At 38.7% G+C, this 13,376-nt stretch overlaps 1 protein-coding gene across 2 annotated transcripts in view; it reads right to left on the bottom strand.

Annotated features, from left to right (window-relative positions):
- The window catches only part of ZRANB1 (zinc finger RANBP2-type containing 1), a 72,399-nt gene that overhangs the window by 4,464 nt on the left and 54,559 nt on the right, over nucleotides 1–13,376 (bottom strand). For both annotated transcript variants that reach the window (XM_025274344.2, XM_025274345.2), the window contains 3 exons: nucleotides 10,702–10,855; nucleotides 8,313–8,384; nucleotides 4,967–5,165 (listed from right to left, as the gene is read on the bottom strand). In XM_025274344.2, coding sequence (XP_025130129.2) covers nucleotides 4,967–5,165; nucleotides 8,313–8,384; nucleotides 10,702–10,855 — 425 coding nt within the window. The remainder of the gene's footprint in view (nucleotides 1–4,966; nucleotides 5,166–8,312; nucleotides 8,385–10,701; nucleotides 10,856–13,376) is intronic.

Genomic DNA, 13,376 nt, shown 5'->3' with positions numbered 1-13,376 from the left:
ACTCTGCTAGCAGACACTTTTTAACAATTTTCAGACATAATCTGATTCACCACCCACCAAACTTTCATCAGAACTTCAAACACTAATGACAAGAACAGCTGATTCCAACTGTCTACTATTGGTTTACAAATGAAAAACACTCAAAATCATCTGCGAGTCTGGATAAAATCAAAGACACTTTACACCATTAATGAACAGTATCCACTACTTAGTCACAGATTTAGAAAACAGCCCATGTGTTTACGAGAATATCAAAATCACTTCCTTGAGATTTCATTACATAAAATTATTTAAGTATCACATGACAATAAAAAAAAAATCCAACTATAAAAATAATCCCCTCTTCATGCTTAATACCTCTCTAAATACTTCAGCCTAATAAATTATGAAGATTAAAACTCAAACTAGGCCACTGGTAGACTGAATTACTAAAACAAAACATTCTTTTTCTTTATAACATCAAGTATACAATTAAGTAAAGCCAGATATAATTACATTGAAAACTGTGATCTTACAAACCAGCAAAGGCCTCTGAAGACAGATTAACCAGTAACAGATTACAAACAGTTAACCAGTTTGTAACATTACAATCCTCTCACATGTAATGAACTATCAATCCCCAATGCTTCTATGTACTTGAATTCTAGGTGAAAGAATAAAAAGATCAGAAAACATTCCCTCACTATTGTTGAAAAGTTAAGGTAGTAAATGCCTTAGTGTCACGCGTTTCTTTAACTTAATGTAGGGTTTTGTAAAAAGTAAATTAATGCTATTTTAGATTTAAAATAGAATGTTACAGAGGCTTAACTCTTGATTAGAAAAAAACTTTTTTTCTATTTACAGTAACCACAGGTTTTTTCTTTATAATTCAGGAATGTAAGTTTCAATGCCAAATGTTTAAAAATAAAATATGGATATCCCTCTTAAAATACCTAAGATATACAGAAATATATTTTAATGTACAAATGACAAAATACATTGTTTTGATATCAGTTTGGAAGAATTACTGTGAAACAGTTATTACAAACTGAAAGATGTATGTGGTAAGAAATTTCTTGGTTAGTGCCTAAAATCATTTTAATATTGAGACCGCTAAATTTGCCAGGAGTCAAACGATGACTACACTCAAAACTAAAGAGGACTGCAGAGCAGAGAGTTCAAAATATATTTTAAAATCACTCCCACCACAAAGACCTAAACTGTCCATCTACCTGACTCAGTCAAGGACACAAATCCGAACAGGAGACTAAGTGAGACAGCAATACAATTTGGCTTGACATTCAAAAGTCAATTTCAGGATGATAAGACTTAACACTCTATCTGATAATACTCCCGAAATTAATCTCCATGTTCAGTGCAATTTCTATCAAAATCCCAGAGGGCTTTTCTGCAGAAGCTAGAACCTAAAATTTGCCTAGAAGTCCAAAGGGAACAGCAAAAAGAATCTGAAGAAAAGAAGGATAAAGTTGGAAGACTTAATATTCCTGATTTCAAAACCTACCACAAAGCTATAATCATCAAGATAATCTAACACTGGCATACAGACAGACATAGAGATCAACAGGAAAAACCAAGAGTCCAGAAACAAACCTTTATTTTATGAAAATATTTTTCAACAAAAGTACCAAGTACTTGAATGAAAAAAATAAATTTAAAAACTGTAAATAACTATAATAAATATGTTAAGGGCTCTCTAATGGAAAAAGACAGCATGCAAGAGCAGATGGGCAATTTAGACAGAGAGATGGAAATCCTAAGACAGAACCAAAATGAAATTTCAGAGAGCAAAAGCACTAACAGAAATGAAAGTATTTTTGACAGCTTTATTAGCAGACTGGGCTTGGCTAAGGAAAGAACCTCTTAAAGATACATCAATACAAAACTTCAAATCCAAAAAGAAAAGATAACATGGACAAAAAAACAGAAGAATAACTGTGGGACAACTACAAAAGGTACAACATGTAACGTTACAGACAGTAAAGAGGGAGGAAAAAAGTAACAGGAAGAAATACTCGAAACAGTAAGGACTGAGAATTTCACCAAATTAGTGTCAGACACCACACCACAGATTCAGGAAGCTCAGAGAAAACCACGAAGGAAAATCGCCAGAAAAACCACACGTAGGCATACCATATTAAAACGACAGAAAATTAAAAAGTCCTGAAAGACGACAGAGTATAAAAAACACCTACCTAAAGAAAACTAAAAGAATTATAACCAACTTCTCAGAAACTATCCATACAAGCAAGAAGAGAATAAAGTGAAATATTTTTTAAAATTGAGAGGAAAAAACCCCACCAACCTAGAATTCTATACCCTGTGAAATTATCCTTCAAAAGTAAATGAGAGGACTTCTCTGGTGACACAGTGGAGAAGAATCCACCTGCCAATGCAGGAGACACAGGTTTGATCCCTGGTGGGGGAAGACCGCACACGCCGCAGGGCAGCTAAGCCTGTGCACCACAAGCCCCGCGCCTGCGCCCTAGAGCCGCGCCACAACCCCTGAGGGCCCTGCTCCCAGAGCCTGTGCTCCACAAGAGAAGCCACCACAAGGAGAAGCGCCTGTGCTGCAACAAAGAGGAGGCCCCTCTCGCCACAACTAGAGAAAGCCCACGCGCAGCAACAAAGACCCAGGACAGTCAAAAATAAATCTTTTCTTTTTTTCAACTAAGATAGAAATACATCCTTTTTCAGACAAAAATGGAGGCAATTTGTTGCCAGAGACCTGCTTCATAAATATTCAAAGAAGTTCTTTAGAAAGAAGGAAAATAACACAGATCAGAAATTTTGAACTACATAAAGGTCTTGATCTGCATCAAAAAATAAATTGAAGATAAAACTTGTTTTTACTTTTAATTGAGCTAACATCTATTCAAAATAATAGCAACAATATATTAAGTGTAAAACTTGATACATAGAGAGACACAATACTAAGCTACAAATCATATTTCTAAAATAACTGATTTTCCCCATTTATATTACCCTCACTTGGCTCTCTATTTGGATTGACATGTCGATAAAAGACAAGTACGATGTTCCATCTTGAGCACCTGAGTCAGTTCACATCACAGGTCCTCAACAGAAAAGCACAGCTACCACCACAAAAAAATGGCCTATCTTGAAGTGATGGGGGAGGGGTTTAAATAAAATTACTTTCTCCATTCTCATTTAGATATTTTATACAATGTAAGAGAATGTCTCATCCCACTTGATTTGGATTTATAAGCAAAGGAAATCCTAGCCAAAAAAAAACTGATTTAAAAGGAGACTGCACAAGTGACATGCTGGCCTTCTCCTTCTACCTTCTAATAGTAATAGCCATATATAAGACCCCAGTCAACAAACTGGTCACAACTCAAAAGAGTCACCATTTTAATGCTTATTCCGTAAGGCTAATATATTTGACCCACGTCACCGAAGCTCTGAATCTATGGCAACACATCCTCCCTCCCCATCTGATAGCCTTCATTCCCTTCTCCATCCTATCTCCACCTCAAGATACTGAAAAAGACCTCTGTGTGATCACTATAACCCTTGCAGCTTCCTCCACCTTAACTGTAAACCATCAGGTGAAGACCCTGTATGGCAGGGATGGAAGAGGTGGTACCAAGAGAGACATTATTTTCAGAAGCCTGTTCATATGCTGGCTGAAATATCCTTTTAGAGTTAAGGCCTCCGTTCCTGAAAGATCTGCTGCAACAGCACTTACCGTGGCTGCACCTTAAGACCCAGGCCTTCCCCACTCTACCAGCCATCAAGCCCAACCTCAGAGTATGCCACTCATCTGCTTTCACATTAAACTTGGAGACTTCAAGCGACTCAAAACTGGAATTTCAGTCCTAACATTAGTTACCACTGCTGAAATTTACAGTACACTTTCAACCTTACAACAAAGGCAGGATATTACCACCAGAGGAAAGACTCTAGGGTTGCCTGTTTTAAAGGACTTGCAAAATGGTAGATTTACCAAAATCCAGATCTAGCTTTCAGGCTGAGCACACCCAAAAAACAGATCCATCTTTCCAGGGCAGACACACGTTAATCAAACCTACAAGGCAGACCTATAAAACCACAGTACCCCAAACGACTATCATCCTCTCGGTGTGGGCAGGCCCACATAAACAACCAGAGCATGAGGATGCTGTCTGATGAGCACGCCACCCAATCCAGAGAGGTGAGACAGGATGGACACTTAATGGCATCAGGCTTACCTGGCCTGATGAGTCCACACCACAAAAGGAACGGTATTCCCCACAATACCAAATCAATCCACAGCAGTCTCCCTCCTCTAAAGGGCACAAAGTCCTCTTCACTGGACAAAGGCTAAATGACTAAACCATCAGATAACAGAGTCCACGTTGACTTTCTTAGATGTGGTAATGAGGATGTGATTGGGTAGTAGAATATCCTTGTTCTTAAAAGATACAGGATAAAACACTGAAGGAGAAAGCATCACAGTGTCTAAAACAAATTGTTTCTGCATTAATATATAGAGATGGAACACATACAGAAAAATGTTAAACATCAACAACTGATCAAGCCAATGAAGGAGGAGAGGCTGGGGTCCACCAGACTGATTTTAACTTTTCTGTGGATTTGAAAATTTGCAAAATTACAAAAATGTGGTCTTAAGAGTATCTGTCTCAGGAAGAAAAATGTGTAATACATAATATAATATCTTAAACCTGAACAAAAATACGAAATAATAGCTACTTTAATATATGAGCAAAGACCTTCCTATATTTAATAAGACCACTACCACAAATTCAAATGTTTGTTTTAAAGCTTAGCAAAACATATAAAACCACTGTGATGGTCAAAGTGTCTCAATGTCTAAAACCAAAGCTTCCCCCTCCCCCAGCTTCCATAAAAAAAAAAAACAACAGACAAAAAGCACCCAACCATTGTAAGGATAGGTTTCAGCTAGTGCTCTCCTGGATTTCCAAAGGGAAGCATGCCAGCTCACCAATGTGAACAGTCATGCAGACTGTCATGCAGGGCTTTCCGAAGCACCGAGTCCTTGTCGTAAATGCCCCAGGTAGCTTGTAGTACTGAATCCAGTAAGCAGTCTCCTGCAGTCCGGTTCCAAAGTGCATACAGTCGACTGTCCAAACGGGTAGCCAATTCCAATGACCAGTTTATAATTGGAGATTCTTCTTCTAACTCTATGAGGAATTTAACATATTCATATAAAACATCAATAAAGGAAACTGAAGATGATTCAAATAAATGGAAAGATATCCCATGCTCTTAAGACTCGAATTAATATTCTTAAAATGGCCACACTACCTAAAGCAACCTACAGATTTAAGGCAATTCCTATGAAATTACCCAAGACATCTTTCACAGAACTAGAAAAAATAATCCTAAACTTTATATGAACCATAAAAGATCCAGAATTGCCAAGGCACTCTTGAGAAAAAAGAACAAAGCAAGGGCTTCCTTGGTGTCTCAGTGGTAAAGAATCTGCCTGTCAATGCAGCAGACATGGGTTCAATCCCTTATCTGGGAAGACCCCACATGCCATGGAGCAACTAAGTCCGTGCACCCCAACTACTGAGTGTGTCTGTGCTCTAAAGCCCAGGAGCTACAACTACTGAGCCCAGGTGCCACAACCAGAGCCCATGCTCCACAACACGAGAAGCCACCACCACAAGTCCACACACCACAACTACAGAGTAGCCTCTGCTCTCCACTAGAGAAAAGCCCGCACAGCAACGAAGACCCAGCACAGCCAAAAAATAAATAAAATTTTGAACAAAGAACAAAGTAGGAGGTCCAACCCTCCCAAACTTCAGATAAGATTATAAAGCTACAGTAATCAAAACAGCATGGTATTCAGAAAAAGACAAAAAAAAAAAAAAAAAAAAAAGACACACGGCTGAGTGGAACAAAACAGCCCAGAAATAAACTCACACACCTATGGTCAATTAATCTTCAACAAAGGAGGTAAGAATATATAATGGGAAAAAAGCCTCTTCAACAAGCAGTGTTGGACAGCTTCATGTAAATCAATAAAGTTAAAACACATCTTCACACCAAATATAAAAATATGCTCAAAATGTTTAAAGATTTAAATATATGACATGACATCATGAAACTCCTAGAGAAGAACAAAGGCAAAACATTCTCTGACATAAACTGTACTAATATTTTCTTAGGTCAGTCTTCCAAGGCAATAGAAAAAAGCAAAATAAACAAATGGGACCTAATCAAACTTAAAAGCTTTTGCACAGCAAAGGACACCATAAACAAAGAGAGATGACACTGTTCGGAAGGGAGAAAATATCTGCAAACAATGCAACCAAAAACAGGCTTAACTTCTAAAATATACAAACAACTCACAGGTAACACAACCACAGAAAAACCACCCAACCAAAAAATGGGCAAAAAGACCTAACCAGGCATTTCTCCAAAGACATACAGATGTCCAAAAGGCACATGAAAAGATGCTTAACAACGCTAATTATTAGAATTATGCAAATCAAAACTACAATGAGATACCACCTCACATTGGTCAGAGTGATAATCATTTAAAAGTATACAAATACAAATGCTGGAGAGGGTGCAGAGAAAAGGACCAAGCCTCGTGCACTGCTGGCGCAGCCAATATGGAAACAGTATGGCGGTTCTTGAAAAAATTTAAAAAAAATAGAGCTGCCATATGATTCAGCAATCCCACTCCTGGGCATATACCTGGACAAAACCGTAATTCAAATAAACAAACGCTCCTCCTATGTTCACAGCAACACTATTCACAATAACCAAGACATGGAAACAATCTAAATGTCCCTTGACCGATGAATGGATGAAAACATGTGGTGCACATACACAATGGAATACTACTCAGGCAGAAAAAAGAATGAGATAATGCCATTCGCAGCAACATGGATGGCCTAGAGATTATCATACTAAGTGAAGTCAGAAAGACAAATACCATTTGATATCACTTAGAATGTGGAATGGAGAAGGCAATGGCACCCCACTCCAGTACTCTTGCCTGGAAAATCCCATGGACGGAAGAGCCTGGTGGGCTACAGTCCATGGGGTCGCTAAGAGTCAGACACGACTGAGCGACTTCACTTTCACTTTTCACTTTCATGCATTGGAGAAGGAAATGGAAACCCACTCCAGTGTTCTTGCCTGGAGAATCCCAGGGACAGGGGAGCCTGGTGGGCTGCCTTCTATGGGGTCACACAGAGTCAGAGACGACTGAAGCGACTTAGCACTAGCAGAATGTGGAAGCTAAAATATGACATAAATGAAATTCTCCAGGAAACAGATTCACAGACACAGAGAACAGACTTGTGGTGGCCAAGACTGGTGGGGGGATGGAGTGGAAGTTTGGGGTCAGCAGATGGAAACTAGTATATATGGAACAGATAAACAAGATCCTACTATATAGCATAGCGAACTATATTCAATTATCTGTGACAAACCATAATGGAAAAGAATATAAAAAAGAACATATGTTGAAGTATAACAGAATCACTTCGCTATATAGCAGAAGAAATTAACAATATTGTAAATCAACTATACTTCAATATAAATAAAGACGCAAGTAAGTAAATAAATGTAACATGTTCAGTTTCATTCTTCTGCAATTTAGAAATATTCTATTTGGAAGAAAGAAAGAAAGTGAAGTCACTCAGTCATGTCCAACTCTTTCCAACCCCATGGACTGTAGCCTACCAGGCTCCTAAGTCCATGGGATTTTCCAGGCAAGAATACTGGACTGGGTTGCCATTTCCTTCTCCAGGGGATCTTCCCGACCAGGTATTGAATTCCCACATTGCAGGCAGACACTTTACCATTTGCACCACCAGGGAAGCCCTTGGAAGAAAGAAACTATTCTCTAAAGTGTTAAAAAATGTACATGTAATATGCTAGTAACAGCTACAAATTTTGATCAATTGAAATATCAACTATTGAATATCAATTGAAATATAAAATACTTTAAGTAATGGAAACATCTTGAGGCCCTAGAATAATTTATTTAATTTTTAAAATCTTTATAATTTATTTTCTTAAAATGTTTATTATGAAAAAATACTCATCCTAGAATAGGAAACACAAAACCAAGATTTTAAAACTTTTATACCTTTATTCACTCTACCACAGTTATGAGCTGTAAACGAGCTGTTTTAACAGCATAATACAATACTGTTCTTAAGGACTTTATACATTTTCAGTTTAAAGTACAAATAAAATATGATGACTATACACCAAACTACTCCAAAGCTTACAAAGCAGAGCAAAACGTTTATTGAAATCACTAAAAATTACATTATACTCATTAGTTTCATGCTTACCTTTTTGAACATCTCTATCAAGCACCTCATCAAATAATTTTTCTTGGACTGTTGGAGGCAAGTCTTCAATATCTACAAAGAAAAACCTTATTTAAAAAGATCTTTAAATGCCTCATAACTTAAAAAATTTGATGCCAATATCTAACAGTAACTTCCTCTAAAATAACTCCCTTTCCACTGAAGACTGTCAAGTAGCGTCTTTTAAAAAACATGCATGTATCTCATGAGTTGTGTATATGAGGTGCAGAATACTTCCTTTCTGTACTTCATTATCAAAACAGTGACCTATCTACAAATAGTAAGAAGAAAAGCATCTGAACCAGTAATAATAATCAGCTATTATCAAAAAGGCAAGAGATAACAAATACTGCCAAGAACGCAGAGAAAGGGGAACCCCTGTGCACCACTGGGTGGGAATGTAAACTGGAGAAGCCACTATGGAAAACGTTATGGAGGATCCTCAAAAACATAAAATTATCATATATGATCCAGCAATCTCACTTCTGGGTTTACAGACAATAGAAATGACAAACCTGTATCCCCATGCTAGCTGCCATGTTACTCAAAATAGCCAACGTACGAAAACAACCAATGGGTGAATAAATATAAAATAGATGGGTTACTAAGCCATGAAAAAGACAGAATTGCGCCGTTTGCAACGTATAGAAGGGCCTTGGAGATGCTATGCTATGTGAAATAAGTTCAATGGAAGAAGACAAATACTGCTTGGCATCACTTATATACAGATCTTAAAAAAAAAAGATGGGGAGAAACTGGCGAAAGTACAAACTATAAGCCTTAAGATGAAGAAGGAGAGGACTTAATGTAAAGCATAGTGACGATAATCAGTAACACTGTACTGTACACTTGAAATTCTCTGAGAGAACAAAACATAAATGTTTTCACCCAAAATATAAATAGATAAATACAAGGTGAGGTAATAAGTGTGTTAACTAACTAGACTGGGTGGGGGTGGGGGGATCCTTTCACAATTTATTTGTGAATCAAATCACCATGGAATTCTCTAGGCAGAATACCGGAGTGGGCAGGTCGTCCCTTCTCCAGGGGATCTTCCAAACCCAGGGATCAAACCCAGGTCTCCAGCATTGCAGGCTGAATCTTTACCAGCCAAGCCACAAGAGAAGCCCAAGAATACTGGAGTGGGCAGCCTATCCCTTCTCCAGCAGATCTTCCCAACGAGGAACCGCATTGCAGGCGGATTCTTTACCAACTGAGCTATCAGGGAAGCCCCAAATCACCACAATGTGTATCTTAAAATCTTACAATTTTCTATGTTAATGACAACTTAATATAGAAGAGCAACAGAGGTCTCTGATACTCAGGTTAAAATAACAACAGACAAATTTTGTCTGTTTTCTGCCGCCCCAGCCCAGCCACGCTCAATCTCTGCTCAGAACTGTTTTTACAGACTTTAGAATCTTCTTATAAAAGTCAATGAACCCTTCCTTTTGGCACACAAATTTCTGTTTTTCTCACCTTCCTGAAATTCTCTATGCTCTATTCGGTTTACTAATTGAGTAGTCTAGAATAAAAAGCATGATTACCCTACAACATTTTTTTAAACTACAGAACTATTTTCAATTCAAAATAAAATCTAATCACTCAGTGTAATAAGTTTAAATATATAGAGAGTGCATTTGAAATGAAATTTGTCCAATTTTAAAACACGTTGTAATTTCCTATCATTTTGTAAATACCTCTGCTCACATCTTAATATAAGCTTAAAATAGAAAGCTCAGAACACTCAAAACCAAAATTTAAGTTTTACTTAGAAACTCTAGGTGTTCAGTGCATTTACTCAGTGTCAATTGAGAAAAACAACCTAGAAAACATTTCACTTGTCACGGAACTGGAAAATAAAAAGTTGCTTCACAAATACAGTAGAAATTAACATAATGAGTGAAGTAAAGTAATGACACTTTCAAAAGAATACCAGTATCTTTGATGCAAATAATTTGTATCTACCCATCAAAAACCCATGTTCTGACCTTATCTCCTAATATCAGGTAACCAATAGTTATCTAATTTAAAAATAATAAACACATATGAAAAGAAAAAGAAAAAAGCTGATTCATAACACTCTAAAATAAAGAGAAAAGGAAATGGATAAAACAGATTCTTACAAATATCTGAGGCCCACAAAGAAGTCAGTTATTTCCAGCTGCTGTCTTCCCCTCAGCTCTATAGCATTAGTTTATAAATGGCCTATATACTGATTACTTTCAGTAAAACAGGTCAAGTTGTATCTATAAGATAGCTACCATCTACTAATAGTGGCTATCTGTTTTCTAACAGAATCATTTTCATTCAGACACTGGAAGAATATAATAAAGTGGAAATTTGTTTTCACAAAGAGATTTGGAGTTACCTGCTGGCAATGTAAATGTTACAAGGTCAGTTAGGAAATAGCAAGCAAAGTCCCCCTTTCTCTGGTGAAGAGAGGCAGCGATCTCACGACGGATCTGCTCTGTCAGTTCAGGACACACCATTGCAGGAATACACTTTGCAGCTTGTTGAGACACCTTAAATACAAAAGAAACTTTCTTCTACATCTCATTCATCATCACTGGAAGCAGAAATCAACAGCATTAAAAAGAAATTACCAAAACTTTCCAGTAACTTAAGGTGTTTTTATTTTAAATATATGAGATATTGGTGTTATGTCCTCAACAGTATATGAGTATATATCAGTACAACTTTCCTGGGAAACAGTGATAAAAATGCTTTACCCTCTCAATTCGGTAATTCTACTTTTTAGTGGTGTTTATCCCAAGGAAATATACCAACAAGCACATAAAAATGTATGTAAGACAGAGCTATTCACAAAAGTTCATCACAGGAGAGGGAATGAGTACAGAAAGCAAAGTAAGAATAACCATCAGGCCCCTAATAAAAACATTCTTAAGCAGGGAATTCCAGCTCACAGAGAAAGAGGAAAGTAGAAGCAGGATCTTAGTTCTCCAACCAGGGATCAAACCCACACCGCTTGCAGTGGAAGCATCTTAACCACTGGACCACCAGGGAAGTCCCTATAATTTTGTATTTTTTAAAAAGCATCTGGCTTCCCCAAAGAGTAGAGCCGACAACAAAGCTCTGAAGTAGTACAACTCAACAGGAATGAAACCTGAGCAAGAACTTTCCTGTCCTTTTAAAATGATGAACAACAACAAAGGATGAAAAGGCATTATCTTACATTTAAGTTGTATTCCTCTGTGGAGCTCAAGAAATCTATACACAGATAATCCGGAAACCCAAGGTGAGCATCCATCTACTCGAGAGGAGATTAGTCTGCTGTGACCCTCCACTCGGTCACTACAGCCGCAGCCACTAACCTGGGCAACCTTCACGAACAGACTTCTAGTAACAAGCAGGGCTTGGAGCAGCAGATCTTCCAATAAAGCCACACACAAAGTTTTATGATACTGTCATCTACGTAACATACGTAGACACACTTAATTGTAATTACTACTGAGGTAAGTGACGGAGAAGGCAATGGCGCCCCACTCCAGTACTCTTGCCTGGAAAATTCCATGGATGGAGGAGCCTGGTAGGCTGTAGTCCATGGGGTTGCTAAGAGTCGGACACGACTGAGCGACTTCCCTTTCACTTTTCACCTTCATGCATTGGAGAAGGAAATGGCAACCCACTCCAGTGTTCTTGCCTGGAGAATCCCAGGGATGGGGGAGCCTGGTGGGCTTTCGTCTATGGGGTCGCAGAGTCGGACACGACTGAAGCGACTTAGCAGCAGCAGCAGCAAGTGAACAGAGTTTCAAACACCCTGTATACCCATGACAACCATCAGACATCCCCTTCTGAAAACACCTGCATGAACATTCAGTTCTAAACATCACTGGCCAGGATTAACACTGACGGTGAAGTTGTCACCACACCTGAACTCCACGAGCCCAACCTAAGCAACAAACTGTGGAAAAATAGTAAATATTTTCAGAATATAACCATTTCTCAAGTAACAGCATTAAAATGGATCTCAAAAGTAAACTCAAAAATAGCTTTCTCAAAACTGCTAACCCTCAGCCCCTCTGCAAAATCCTGGGGAGATTTTGAACACTGAACACCTCAGAAGAAACCTTAGAGCTAGTGACTGACTGCTAAACCTCTCCTCCTGCCACCATCCTTAAGCACTTGCCCCTGAAGCCTGCCCCTTATCTCCTAGCCTCTTCAGCCTCATGACTCTCCATCAGCTCCTTAGCCTACTAGCTAATTTAGGGCCCATGAACTTGGGAAGGGTCCATGAACTAGAACAGGAAGTTCAATTAAATTTAAATCCTTCATTTTACCTGCCTACATTTAAAATGCATGTTCTTATACATCACAAATTTAATATTCTGTCAACTACATATTTCAATGTAACTGATTTCCTTTGCAAACCTATTTTCTATTTTATACATTTAAAAACAACAGTTTGAAAAGCAGTCCATTTATTCCACCAGACTACAAATAGGGCTCATGGTTTAAAATCCAATTAAGTAAGCCCCCAGCCCCAGACACACATTCCCAAAATGTAACGCTCTCCTGTTCTCATCCCCAAAGGCCCTGGCTGGCTCCGTGCCCTGTCTGCAGACACAGCCCTCAGCCCAGACTCATGCTCTCCCCATCCCAGTCTCCCTACTGGCCCCTTCGATTCTGTCCTGTGGAGTACCCACACCAGAGAGACGAAATTCCACCACCGATTCCGTTCTTTCCCTAGAACAAGCGTCCTCTCCACCTCTCCCATGGCATGTGCCAGGGCTGGTCCACGTGTACCACAGAACATGGCAGAAATGATGGAGTATCACTTCCTACATTAGGCTACACAGAAAAGACACTGTGGTTTCCACCTCACTCACTCTCTCACTCTCTCTCCCTCTCTCTTCCTCACACTCTCTCGGCTCACCTGCTCAAGGAGAGACCAGCCAGCACATGACACGCAGCCCTACGGACAGGCCCACAGGACAAGAATCTGAAGCCTCCTGCCAACACCACGTTGAGTGTACTTAGGACCACAGCCTCTAGCCCCAGTCAAGCCTCTTGACAACAGTAGCC

Source organism: Bubalus bubalis, chromosome 23, assembly GCF_019923935.1.
Source record: "Bubalus bubalis isolate 160015118507 breed Murrah chromosome 23, NDDB_SH_1, whole genome shotgun sequence".
Taxonomy (NCBI): domain Eukaryota; kingdom Metazoa; phylum Chordata; class Mammalia; order Artiodactyla; family Bovidae; genus Bubalus; species Bubalus bubalis.
The sequence above is the reverse complement of the archived record's forward strand: the minus strand, read 5'-3'. Positions and strand labels throughout refer to the sequence as shown.